This window comes from Amphibalanus amphitrite, unplaced genomic scaffold (genome assembly GCF_019059575.1).
Source record: "Amphibalanus amphitrite isolate SeventyFive unplaced genomic scaffold, NRLGWU_Aamphi_draft 000646F_arrow, whole genome shotgun sequence".
NCBI classification, from domain to species: Eukaryota; Metazoa; Arthropoda; class Thecostraca; order Balanomorpha; family Balanidae; genus Amphibalanus; species Amphibalanus amphitrite.
The window spans coordinates 71,306-84,982 of NW_024882140.1; the positions used below are offsets into that span (position 1 = coordinate 71,306).

Genomic DNA, 13,677 nt, shown 5'->3' on the forward strand with positions numbered 1-13,677 from the left:
GGAAATGGTGTGGAGGAAAGGAGCCCGAGCAGCTGCACAATACAGCAGAGGAGTACGCGATTCCAACAGAAGCCCGACACGAATACGAGCGAGAACTCTCCAAGTGGGTGGCGAATCAATGGCTCGTCCCTTAAGATGAGAGCGTGCACGGGAGGGTCAAAGGCACGATCCCGCTCATGGCGGTCATCCAACCGAAGAAGGACAAAGTGCGTCCCGTCATGGATTTCAGGGAGTTAAATACGCACCTGGACCCGCATACAGCTGACGCGGATGTTTGCAGTGAAAAAATCCGTGAGTGGCGTCGGTGTGGACGAAACGTGTCTCTCCTAGATCTGCGAGACGCTTACCTGCAGATCCACGTGCACGCATCGCTGTGGCCGTATCAGACTGTAGTGTTCCAGGGCAGACGGTGGTGTCTGAGCAGACTTGGCTTTGGGCTCAGTCTCGCACCGATGGTGATGAGAAAGGTGCTGGAAATGGCCCTGAAACGTGACCCGAGGGTGCACACCGCTACATCACCTTACGTGGACGACATACTCGTAAATGAAAACATCGCTACTGCATTGGAGGTGAAGGGTCATCTGGAGGCGCTCGGTCTGACCTGCAAATCCCCGGAGAAGGTGTCAGAAGGTGCTCGTGTCCTGGGCATTCGAGTCTGGGGGGAGCGGCAAGGACTGTTCTGGAAGCGGGACAACCAGGATCTACAGCCGCCGCCAAAGCTGACGAGGAGAGAGGTCTTCTCGCTGTGCGGACGTCTGACAAGTCAGATCCCGGTGTGTGGCTGGCTGCGTGTCTCCGCATCCTACCTGAAAAGACGCGCCACTGCAGCGACAGACGGCTGGGATGACGAGATCACCGACCCAGAACTCCAGAAAATGGTCATGGAAACGCTGCTGCGCGTGAAAACGGCCGATCCCGCACGAGGTCGCTGGGATGTCACCGGCGATGAGGGAGTCGTGTGGGTGGATGCCAGCTCCCTCGCCACAGGAGCCGTCCTGGAGATGGAAGGCAGCATCGTTGAGGACGCCTGCTGGCTTCGGAAAAATCCCGAGACACACGTGAACCTTGCAGAACTGGACTCTGTTGTGCGTGGCATCAATCTGTCCCTGGCATGGAACCTGAAGAAAGTGACTGTCGTGACGGACTCGAAAACGGTCTATCACTGGCTAACAGATGCGCTCTCCGGCAGAGCTCGGATAAAGACGAAGGCGGCGAGTGAAATGCTGATTAGAAGGCGCCTGGAGACCGTGAAGAGTCTGAGAGATGAGTACGGCCTCCAGCTGACCGTGAAGTGCGTTTCGTCAGTGGACAACAGGGCTGACGCACTGACGAGAGTGCCGAAGAAGTGGCTGAACCAACAAAGCGATCCTGAGGTCTGCGGCGCTGCCTTCTCGACGCCGGATGTGGTCAGGATCCATGAAACAAGCGGACACCCAGGCATCGGGAGAACGCTGCGCCTGTGTAGGGAGCACGACCCGGCTGTGAGCAGGCACCAGGTGCGCAGTGTCGTTAGCCAGTGCGAAAGGTGCCAGTCCATCGATCCAGCGCCCCAGCGGTGGACACATGGTTCGCTGAGCGTGACTAAATGCTGGGACAGGGTCAGCATGGACGTCTGTCACGTAAACGATCAGCTGTACCTGACTCTGATTGACTGCGGTCCGTCTCGGTACGCGATCTGGCGGCGGATAAAGCGACAGGACACCGACAGCATCATCACGGCTCTGGAGTCGGTATTCCTGGAGCGCGGCGCTCCGAGGGAGCTGCTGACGGACAACTTCACCTCATTCCGCAGTGCCGCATTCCACGAGTTCGTCAGCCGGTGGGGTGTCAGCGTCCGGTACCGAGCTGCCCATGCGCCGTTCGGCAATGGTGTCTCTGAGAGAAACCATAGGTCGGTCAAAACAATCGTAGCGCGCAAAGGCTGCTCAGTGGCGGAAGCAGTCTACCGCTATAATGTGATGCCCTGCAGTGATGACCTGAACTCTAGTCCTGCCAACGTACTGTTCAACTACAAACTGAGAGTGCCGGACGTGGAGAGTGAGGAAAAGTGCGAAGAGAGTGAGTGTGCTATGTTCAGTGTAGGCGATAAGGTATGGATCAGAGACCCTAGTCGCCGGTGTGATGTGCCAAGTTCCATAGGAACAGTCACCCGACAAGTGTCGGCGCAGTGTGTGGAAGTAGACAATGTCCCCCGTCACGTGAGAGATCTGAGACTGGCTTTCGTTCCCAGTCCGGAGAGTGGCCAGACTGAGCCGCCGAACAATGACAATGACGACTCTGGCCCAATTATCTTGCGAGAGTGTGCGCACGAAAGCCACGGGGAAAATGTGCCCCCTGTGACGTACGCTGAAGTTCTACGCCGCGGCATGCGGGAGAGACGCCCTGCCGTTCTGACCCAGTACGATGATTTGTAGATCAGGGGGGAGTGTATTAGAATCTTGTGGCCGCCGTGCCACTGCGGCGCCGCCGCCGCCCCGTCCAGGCTCGGGATGAGTTATATGGCATTGTGCGGGGCAGGGCCGGGAGGAGACGGCCGGCGGCACGCGCAGCGCAATTGTAAATTTAAGATATGTCATTTAAGGCACGTAGGCCGCCAAGCTGGCGCCTTCCGTCACCTCGTCGCTGCTGTGCAAGTTCGCACTCGTTTTGGGCGTGTTCTAGACGTTTCGTAGCCTGTTGAATAAAAGGTGGGTCACGTACGACCCCCGGCCAGTCTGGGTCGGCGCGCGACGGAGACAGCTGGCAATACAACGGCAATGTGGACATAAGGAGTTTACTACATTTTCTTTGAGGAAAACTGTTAATGTCCTGATCAGTTTCGGGTGGTGCAGACTGCAGACGGTGGGTATCTGCCCATGATGCACCAAGTATCCGCCAGTGGGACTGCCAAAAGCAAGTGTGAACTGCTTTATGTTCTCCCTTTCGATAGTTTCTTGAACCCGTTCACATGTAATTTGGATTATTTTAATGAACGCGATGCTACACGTTGAACGTTCACGTACATGTACACATCATTTAACCCTCGCCGGACCTATTGGTTTTCTACATACGCGCCGGCCGAGGGGGGGGGGGCGGGTACGACCCCCCCTCGCCGTTTCGCCCCTGGTGGAGCTAGCGCGTCGCGGAAAAAACGAGCGTGTGCGCCGTTACGAGACGAAGAGATTGGTACCCGATTTTAAGGTCCTAGGTCAACCGGTGACCTCTGAGGTCAGGTCAAGTGCCCCAGGGTACGGTGCAGTTTTTGGTGAATAACTTCGCAAAAAACGGCCGCAGAGCGCCGATTTTGGCAGCATCGTGTTCGCCTCGCTCAGGCGCGTCGAATGATATACTTTTTGTCCGGGTCAGGTCAACTTGGGGTGTTGACCTCAGGTCAAGGTCAGGTCAGCACCCCCAGGTCACGAAGTTGGTCGAAAGAGGTCATGTCGCATATCATTCGATTCGGCAGGCCTTTCTGAGTCCATTGGTGCCTTTCCCGACTCGCTAGCTCAATTTGATCAAGAGTTATTGACGAAAAACTAATTTGACGTTGATGACGTCATAAATGACGTCACGCAAGGTCAACATTGCAAAAGTGACGCATCTAACCTTGCAAGGAGTGCATCAAATCACGATTCTGTGTGCTTGAGATAGTTGGAGATCGTTCCCGCCGCCAGAATAGCAGCTTGAATTTTTCCCCATTGACTTATAATGGTGAGGTCACGAAAATGACCTGACCTCATATGACCTTTAGGAAAAATCCGAGATAAACAAGTTGTGGGACTCATAATGGATACTAGATCCTGCAAGTTTCATTTCCCTGTGACATCTCCTCTGGCAGTGAGGGCGTTGCGAAGTTGCGACATCTGAAGACCGTGCAGAGGTTCACTTATGACGTCATAGGTCAGTGACCTGACCTGACCCAAAAATGCGGTTGGTGTCAAAAGATCCGGCTTGGATTAAAGGTCAGGTATGCCAAGTTTCAGCTCTCTATCGCCAGCATGGTCGGAGCTATCGCGAAAAAAACCCTATGGGGGGGGGGGGCGGCACCCGCCCCCCCCCCCTCGGCCGGCGAGGGTTAAGTTTCACACGTCATGGTTTCGTATATAAGTGCAAAGCAATTTACTTTGTTTTATCTGTTTTCACGCGTTACCCAAAAAATCGTAGCTTATATCCTGGCAAATTTAACAGAAGCATCCATGACTGGGATGGCTTGTCCAACCGGGAAGATGAGCTGGTTTCCTGAAGTGCGCTTGAATGCCGGCCAAATAGACTGGGCGCTCCAGAGCGGTTCCCGTAGCTCGTCTTTCTGCTGATGGTTGGCACAGTGAGGTACCGCGAGACCGGGAGTTCCCGCTGGAAATCGAGACAAAGAACGGCCACTTCTCTTCGCAAAAGCACCATTAACTTGTTTTGGGTCGGCAGTTATGAAGAAAATGGAGGCGGTTCTGGTTCTTACTTAGAGGATCTGGGATCTCCCCGTAGGTGGTAAACTAGATGGCGAAACTGCTCGTGACCGTTCCGTTACTATAGTTTTATGTCAATTGTCACTTCTGACTCGTATATTGGAGACCAAAGACATCCACCAGGTTTTGAGGACTCTGAGTTTACAAATGGTCTGAGGGAGACAGAACCGTTTAAACGGGAAGTGCTCTTTGGTTGGGGGGGGGGGCTACCCTTACCGAACTAACTCATAAGAATAAGTTCGAACAGACTGTCCTTGCCAAAATGCTCTGATTTTTTTTGTCACGCCAGAGCTTTTTGTCAATTTATGGATTGTAAATTAATAAATTTGTTCAGCGATAAGCGCACCTTTGGGTGGATAGATAACATCTATACCGACATGTACCGCTTTCTTCATCCACCAATTTGTACTCACACACCTATCCAGTCAAGTGTCTGAGCTGTTGGTTGATGAACAGCTTGGCGATCATCTGCTAAGCGTTGTTGGGCAGCAGTCAGCACCAACACTCTCCGCCTCCCCAGCCGCCCCGTCACGCCCTCTACCAACGCTGCAAGGCGTGACCGTCTTTACATTGGCCCTTGGCCAGGCCAGGGGCTCCCATATTTCCCGCAGAGCGACGGGCGTCAGTGAGGTACTCGACTTTCAGGAACAAATCCCGAACCCAGCCGGCTGAATTTCATGAAATGAATATGGATAAGCTCTAGGCAGTTGACCCAGGGATGTTCGGTTATATGTGAGACACCGATACCCCAGCCACGATGTGATAGATGGCAGGGCGGTCGTTAGCTGGCATCGATCCACCCTCTCCCGCTCTCTCCCTGATTCTACCCTCCTTCTCTCCCTCAGTGTGCGACATATGGATGTTTATAACTACCATACATACGGCATGGCGTGGCCTCAACATTTGTCAGTTATTCTCAAGCCTTATTTTATATCTGACGTCATACACCACCCTGAGTCAACCGTCGCAGTGCGGTAGGACAGCGCACAGCTGCCAGGTATGACGTCAAACGTGGGATGACGTCACCGAATGTACATACGATCAAACCGGCTGTGCACCCGTGCTGCGGCGTGCGGGCTCAGTTCAAGCAGCAGTGCCACCGGTCGGACTTGTTTGGATTTGGGGCCTCTCTCGTGGGCCGGCCTGACTCGTCTCCAGTCGACGCGCTCCGTGCCGCCGCCGCCGCCGCCGCCGTCGCGGCCGAGTTATACACTCCCCACCTGTGGAGCGCACCGCTCGTCGTTTTCGACGCACTACCGGGGCGCGTCTTACTCGCCGCTGGGGCTACGCCGCGGGCTGGCGCCGGTCTACTTTTAGTTCTCCCACGAACTCCGAGGGCGAGCCCACGCCGCGGCGCGGGCGAAAGTGAGCGTACTCCGCGCTGGTGTCGACCGTGACCGAGTGACGGCTACGGCGGACAGAGCAGCGTGTGGGGCGGACAGAGAGGGCTGCGGAAGCCCCGGGAAGTCCGTGACGCAGCCAGAGGCACCTGACCGCCCCGATACGTGCAGAGTGGATAGTCAGTTGAGCCGCGTCCGCTGACATTGCAGCAGCGCAGCAGTGCAGCCAGCGACCTTCGGTGAAATGACTGTGAATTTAGCGTTCCCTGCAGTGTCACGCAGTGTCGCTGCGTAGTCGGTTGTGAACGGACTAACGCACCGCAGCACAAGTTGCAAGCATGCCGAAGAAGCGTTACAACCCGTACGCGGTGGCGTCGACGGAGACCCAGCTGGAGCGTCTGGTGAACGACCAGGCCCCGCACAGTGACGGCACCGGTAACCCGTACCTGATCACCGGGCACGCCCTCTCCACGCTGGGTCAGGCCTACGACCCGTATCGGGTCAAACCGCTGAAACCGTTCGATGTTGAGGAGGAGAGCGGTAGCACTGTGAAGGAGGAGCTGTGCTCCTGCCGCTGGATCGACCGTGGAGATATCGTGGATGAGGCGGACTACCTTTTCCAGCTGGGCAAGAGGAATGTTCAGCCGGTGAGTTGGGCACACGGGGAGGTCTGGCTGCCTGCCAGAGGGAGATGGGGAGGGGGGCGTTAGGCTGGAGTTGACGGGTGAGCTGGTGTCAGACCAGGATGTGGTCTGGGGAGTCGGGGTCGAGAGAGAGAGAGAGAGAGAGAGAGAGAGAGAGAGAGAGAGAGAGAGAGAGAGAGAGAGAGAGAGAGAGAGAGAGAGAGAGAGAGAGAGAGAGAGAGAGAGAGAGAGAGTTGATGTGGTGCAGCGCAGTGAACTGCCATGTTCCTTACTCTGTGTGCATTCCTGCAAAGGATAATGAAATACTTTACCGAATGATGAATAGCGAATGACCCCGAACGGAGTTGTTACACTCATCGCGTGAGTCGGTCCTAGACTACAAATTAGACTGATTTCCTCGCACTGACTATGCATGCGGCATTACTACATTCGTATCGCCACTGACTGGCATGGTATGATCGATTTCCTTTGACCTCAATCCAGCAATCACTTCAACGAAGGCCAAATGTATCACACTTCCTGTCATGTCGCACATTTCCCACTCCACTACCACGATACTAGTTACATGACTCTGCTCAAGCAGAGATATGGGTCCGGCGACACGAAACCTCATAAACAAATTGTTTCAAATTTCCGAAGCCGTGAGGGAAGCTTCATCGAGAAAAAGGCTTTTTTAAAACTCATGCGTTTTTAGAACACTTTCCTTCAGCCGCACCAAAACAAAGCAGTCGTGAGTCGACAGTCCATATCTGGGAGAGAAAAGCTCACATGACCTTAACCTCCTTCAGTGACCTGACCGGTCGTTTTTCGGTGTGCAGCTTCTCTGTGTCGCACGTGGGACAAACGTGACTATTATCTATTGTGCAACACGTGGTTAGAGGCTCGCTCAGCGGCACCGGCTTCCTTGTGTCTAGGTATACAAAGAGCTGTGTAACTTTGGTATGCGTGTCGGGCTGCATAGTGCATTACATAGGCGGCTCTTACACACTTGTTTTGATAGCATTGCAAATCTCAGGTAGGAGGTAGGAGCTATTCACTAAGAACGTCTAATTGAAGGAATTTCGGTAGCTTAGCACTACTCTGAAGCATATTAGGTAAGTTTGAATCACGAGCAATCCGTAAACCAGTTTGCCTGCCAAAAATATACGTTGAATCATGCAGGCTACCTCGTTTACTCCTGCCCACCCCACCGTAGACTGCCATGCTACCCGGACACAAATCCGGTAGGGTGCTGACGTCATGAGATCGCATTCGATGATGGCGTGACACCAGAGACCCAATGGGAGTTGGTGGCCAGATACCTGCTGCTTCATGACGGTGTGACTCATACTGCGTAGGCTGGAATGAGGAACATGTCGTATAAAAGCGAGATCTTGACAAGAATGAGCAATTGAGCATTGAAAACGAGCTATAAATAGCAGAGTGCGAGTTAATATTTGTATGTTGGTGACCTTAAGCCCTAGTGTAAAGACAAAGAAACCAGACTGACCTCCAGATGATGTTGAAGACGATGCTGTAGTCGACGATGATGAGGAGAAGACGACGAAGAGAAGTGTGCACAAATTTTCGGCCCTAGGCCATCCTCAGGTGATGAGAGGGGATGAGAGGGAGCCATCCTCATCACCTGAGGATGGCCTAGGGCCGAAAATTTGTGCACACTTCTCTTCAAGCATCGTCTTCAACATCATCTGGAGGTCAGTCTGGTTTCTTTGTCTTTACACTAGGGCTTAAGGTCACCAACATACAAATATTCAAGTAGAAACAATGCCCTACATCCAAGAGGCGTTCCGACAATTAAACGAGTGCGAGTTAACTGAGGAACTAATACACCCAGTGTAGGACGGGCTGCCGGGAGGGAAAACAAGCGATGAAAAAATATTGCGATGAGTGTAATAACGAAGGTAGTATATTTGGATTTCACCGTCTTAGAAAAATGTTCCAGTCTCCCATTGTACTTTCTCTTCTTTCACCGCGATGTGAACATGTGTAATCTCGTTCCATTGGAGGCTGCATGTTTCCAGTCCAAACTAGCGCTGATTTAGGCAAGAGAAAATAACAGGCTCAGCTGGAGCTGTTTATGTGAACGCTAGAAATAAATACCCAAATATACAACGTCTTTTAACCTTAGACGTCTGATCTGATGGAGAAAGTCGGGTATCACATCCCACTGCTCCCAATGACCCGGTGAAACCTTTTGAAGCAAAGGGCCACTAGAGCGAAAACCGACACGTTTCAGAGAATTTCCACACCCGTGTGTCACTTTGCGACAGACTGATGGTGGGGCGATTGGGGTCAGGCTCCTTTTGTGCTCGGGTAGGGACCGATATGGAAAGGAGGGCAAAACCGGAGATGGGTCGAGCGGACTAACACGACGGTGACCAGAATACGTAAAGGCGCTATTTGTTGGGGTGAAACGATTTGGGTCTGAGAAGGGGATGTATATAGGTGCGGACAGGGAAAAGTTAGCTTTATGGTAGTGAGGTGAGGCGGCTGATGCTTTTTAAGTAGGTAATTATTAAATTTAGTTTTTGAAGTCCGGCACAAATGACGTACCGTAAAGTGGGGCTATTTGAAACGGATTTTACAGTTTTTTGCCTCTCCCTTTAAGACGGCTCATATTTCTTATAGCATGTAAATTGCAAAAATGTAGTTCTCTGTGAGCTCTTTCATATAGGTGTATTTTGGTTCAGCTAGTAACAATGACTGAGGTTATTTTTTATGTTAAAGCCTGTCTCAAATAGCCCCATAGGGTGGGGCTATTTGAGACAGTTTTAGTTGCAAGGAAATTAAAGAAAATCGGTCACGCTAGAGATAATTTTTTAAACGCCATGCATTTGGAAATTGAATTTTGATCATTTTGGCATAAATTGTTTTTTCAAAGACTGTTATATGACTTTTATATTCAATCTTTTCCTTTTTCGTAGGACACTTCATTTCGGTAGGGTATAAAATTGCATCACTATATGCTAAGGCTATCATAATATGGTGTGACCCATAGCTTTCAAACTGACGGGATGATCATCAAGGACCATTTTAAAGTCATCGACAGTAAAATTTTGAAAGTAAGTTTTTGTACATAGCCCCGGTGACGTGAAAACAGATATACCGAAAGTCGGTGGGGCTATTTGAGACAGTCTCGCTACCTTATGAAGCACACTGTAATGAATCAAACAAGGCAAAAGGTTTCCCAAAACATTTGAGTGAATGGTCTGCATGATTGTTTGTTCCATTGTAAAGGGTGTCCCATAAGTTCGTTCTCACCTAAATTTTACGTTTTTAGGCTCTCTTGCTTAAAGGCACGCTGAAATTGGCTCGTAACTGAGCTACGTGGTTGCCATGGCTGGTAGAAATATGCTCCACATTAGCTACTTTCTGTAGACAAAATAGTTTTTGCTATAGAGCCCGCTTCCTACAGAGACGGCTAACGCCGCAACATAGAGGTCTCCGATACGGGTACGTCTCATTATTTAGTCAGCACGTGACCATTCGCGACGATTGAGGGTGATTGAGGCCTACCAGTCTGTAGCCAATGTCCATCGCTAACTGGACGCACAATCAGCAAGTGACGTCGATGATTTGTCGGGAGTAGAGATTGCAATCCCGGAACGTTTTGCCAATCCCGGGATCCCGAAAGTTTTTATTTCGGGATCCCGGGATCCCGGGATCCCGGTCTAGTCACTAAAGGTCGTAAGAATAACTTCCTACTGACATATTTTGCGTCTTTTAGCTTACCACAAACAAAGAGGCAACCAAAAGCCATCCTTAGACCATGTCATTTGCATTAAAAACGATTGAATTTGCGACGGAAACGTTTCGATTTGATTAGCATTTATTCCCAATTGGCCTTTATAAAACTGTGCGTCAACCAGTGCGTTTACTACCTCATCTCGTCATTAAGACGGCCATTCCAGCACATCCACGCCTCACTCACTTTTCGTCTACGCTACTCGTATTTAGCGCGACAGTTTTAAACCATTGCTGGTAGGTCTGTCAATTTTAAAACTCGCGACCAGTGTACGCCAACTTTGGCAGCTCCCTATTTCACAATGTTTTCAAGACGTCGCTTGGTCACTTCACCTCCTTCCGGTTCTACTTTCATCACTAATGTCTCTCAGACTTTGCTCCAAAGTCTCTTTGAGGGCAGAGTCACTGACAGGGAGAGCTCCACTCTACCGTCTTCAACGTTTAAATCAGTGAGCTCTGCCGTCACTTGCGTGACATCTGTGACATCTTTCTGCGACACGAGCCCAAAGACTGTCTTGATGACCTCTCTTGTTCCGGCCACGGACGGGCAAGTCAGAATCGCTGAACGATCCGTGATCCTGATAAAGATGTTGTAGCACCGATGCTGCATTTTTTTTTGTTGTTGTTGTTCGCGTTCGGGACCCTTTTTCGTACACATTTGAGCGGCTTAACCGCTGTGGGTGATACCCGGGAACTACCAACACGGTCGATTGTGGAAGGCCGATACGGGGTGCCAGCTAAATTGTTTCTCTGCTTTATGTCACGCAGCACTATGAACAGTGTAACCAAGACTCGTGCAGCGGCTACATTCTTTTTCAGAAAAACTGATTTTTTTCGGGATCCCGGGATTGGCGGAATTTCGGGATCGGGATCGGGATTAAAATCCCGCCGGGATCCCGGGTTCCCGATCCCGGGATTGCAATCTCTAGTCGGGAGTCAGTCACTGCAAGTTTATCCTCTTTCCAGTCAGCCCTCAGGAGTGAGCCAAGTGGCCAAAACTGTGTGGCGCCAAAGTGGCCATCAAAAGGGTCAAAGGGTTACAAAGTTGGTAAGCAGACTTATCAGGATGGATTACCAGCTGTCTAAGAGTGTTCTTTCGGGGTACATAACTCAAGATGACTTAAGCTTTGCTTAACGGAGGGCACAAAACAGTCAAAAACGTCTTAAAATGGCCAAACATGAGTTTCGTGATGTCTGAGGCTAAACAAAACAGAGGGCTGATGACATCAACCAGGTCATCAGGACTAACTAGTCCACGTTCGAGATGAAACACCCGTCCAAACCCGAATACAACCCCATAAGGGCGAAGGAGGAGGCCTCCGTTTCGTCCCGTTATGTTCCTATGCAAAAGGCCAGGGTCACTGTGTTGTGGGGTTATAGGCGTTCTGGAGTTGACCAAGTTGCAAGTGGCAACCTAGAAACAGTTTTGGGAAGCAGAATGCTTTTCCAAGAACATCTAGGAGGAGTTTCAGCCCTCAAGCTGAACTCGAAACGCGAGTATGAACATATTTATAGAGGAGAAAATGGCATCCGGGAGGTCGTAGGCCCATCTTCAGGCAAGACAGTGCATCAGTGCACAGGTCAAGCAAAGCTTAAGAGCGGTGCAAGGAGACTGTGACAGGCGTTTGTGGCAAGATCACATGCCAGGCACCTCATAGGATCAAAATTTCATAAAAATTTGTTGGTTATGCTGAAATTGAGGCTCGTCGAAGCGTAGCGCTGTTCCAGCCTCGAGGAGCTCACGGCGCATGTCAAGTCAGTCTGGGCTAACTTTAAGCCTGCTATGCAGCCAAACATGCCGGTTGGCATGCCGCAGCATGTATTCATGTGTTTGCCCATTAAATGGGGAGCACATTGAGGGGTCATAAATATATTAAAACGCAATGTACTCTGTTTCACATGCAAACATAATGTGAGAACGAACTTATGGGACACCCTGTACATCTCCATGTGAAGAAATGACAGAAAAATGTTAAACGGTTTTGATTTTATGCCGATTTTCCTCGATCGCTGCATGCCGTATCGATTGGCCGGTTACCCTACCACATTAAGTACTTGGATAGGCTCACCTAACAGTACGTTCATGTGTCAAGTAACATTTAATGGTGTTTTTTGGTCAACCAAGGTAGACATATGTTGATTGTCGAATGAGTCAGTGACTGATGAAGCACATTTTAAGCACATATTCATCAGAATAATTAGTTTGGTCACCAGCTAAAGGGTTATTATGTTACACTACGAACATGTAAATATTGCTTGCTGCTTAAATTACCTACCATGAACCCACTGCACGTTTATGACCACGACCGATTCACCGGTGTTTCTCATGTCGAACGGTCGATGCACTTCAGGTAGATGGCGGCAAGTCTTCTCGGGTGCATCGCATCACCGTTATCATCAGCTATTTGGCATATCCGTTGAGGTTTGACCAGGTGGGCATCATCGGGATTCTGAGACAATGGGGTACGCAATCGGCAGTACCGTTAACAATATATAATATTTTCATAAAAAATGTGCTTAACCTATAAGCAAAAAGGTAGTAGCGATAGATACAGTGACGAAGCTGTTAAAACTTCAACTTTTTTAAGGTGCAGGTAGGGGTCCTTTTCGAGCAACTTAAATTGTGCGTTTTTCTGTATTTCGTATTTTATTGCAAATTTCTTTCAGAACTTTTCGAAATTTTCAAAAGGTTATTCAGAGCATTCATTGTTCAATTCCACATCAGCCTAAGCAAAAATGACGAAAAACATCAAACGGTTTTCATTTTACAGCGATTTTACTATACCATTGCCTTGCTGTCTCAAATAGCCCCACTGTCTCAAATAGCCCCACTTTACGGTATCTATGCAAGCGATTATATAAAATTAACTAAGGAAGTGTCCGGGTTATTCCGTGAAAAAAGTTCAGTGATTGAACTTTACCTAATGAGGTACGTACAAATGGGGCAATGAATCGATCAGTGGTGTTCCTGTTCAGTGTATCTGTCCACAAGATAGCCGAATTCATGCTCATTGATTTTGCAGGCTAATCGGAGGTTGGCGGTGCTGTGCACATTCCATATGTAATAACAGTAGGTACAGGGACCCGCAGTTGCTTCTGTACACACTAGTATTTCAGCGTATTCTTTGCCTGTGACACCGTTGGAGGCGAATTGGGAAATGATTGTGTGCTTATTAAAACCACCATCTGAAGGGCTTTAAACTGATGTGCTGCTCTCCTAATTCAGTGAACTTTTTATGGCTATATCAGCAAAACATTGTTTTCAGCGCTTTTTCCTGCCCCATTCCTTCTGAAACCTGGAACCGCTTATTCCATTCACTCCTGCCATCTGACGATGGTCGTGCTGACTACTAGTTCCGGCGCTAGTTACTGCTCCAGTTTTGCACCCGACACAAACTCAGGCGGCACCGGGCCGTGGCTCGACCATGGGGAGGGTCGGACCGAGCCGACTGCCTGGGGCGCGGTTAGATCGGACGCCCTGCTGGGGAAGGGGACGGGAGTGAGGGG

The 13,677-nt window shown here is 50.2% G+C and overlaps 1 protein-coding gene across 3 annotated transcripts in view; it reads left to right on the plus strand.

Annotated features, from left to right (window-relative positions):
• Nucleotides 1-13,677, plus strand: part of LOC122363888 (calpain-A-like) — a 46,466-nt gene that overhangs the window by 8,340 nt on the left and 24,449 nt on the right. For 2 of the 3 annotated variants that reach the window (XM_043333695.1, XM_043333696.1), the window contains exon 1: nucleotides 5,540-6,429. The exons of the other annotated variant lie outside the window; for it this stretch is intronic. In XM_043333695.1, the coding sequence (XP_043189630.1) occupies nucleotides 6,121-6,429 (309 nt within the window). In that variant the 5' untranslated portion in view covers nucleotides 5,540-6,120. Of the gene's footprint in view, nucleotides 1-5,539; nucleotides 6,430-13,677 lie in introns of those variants that run through there. 3 annotated transcript variants of the gene reach the window in all.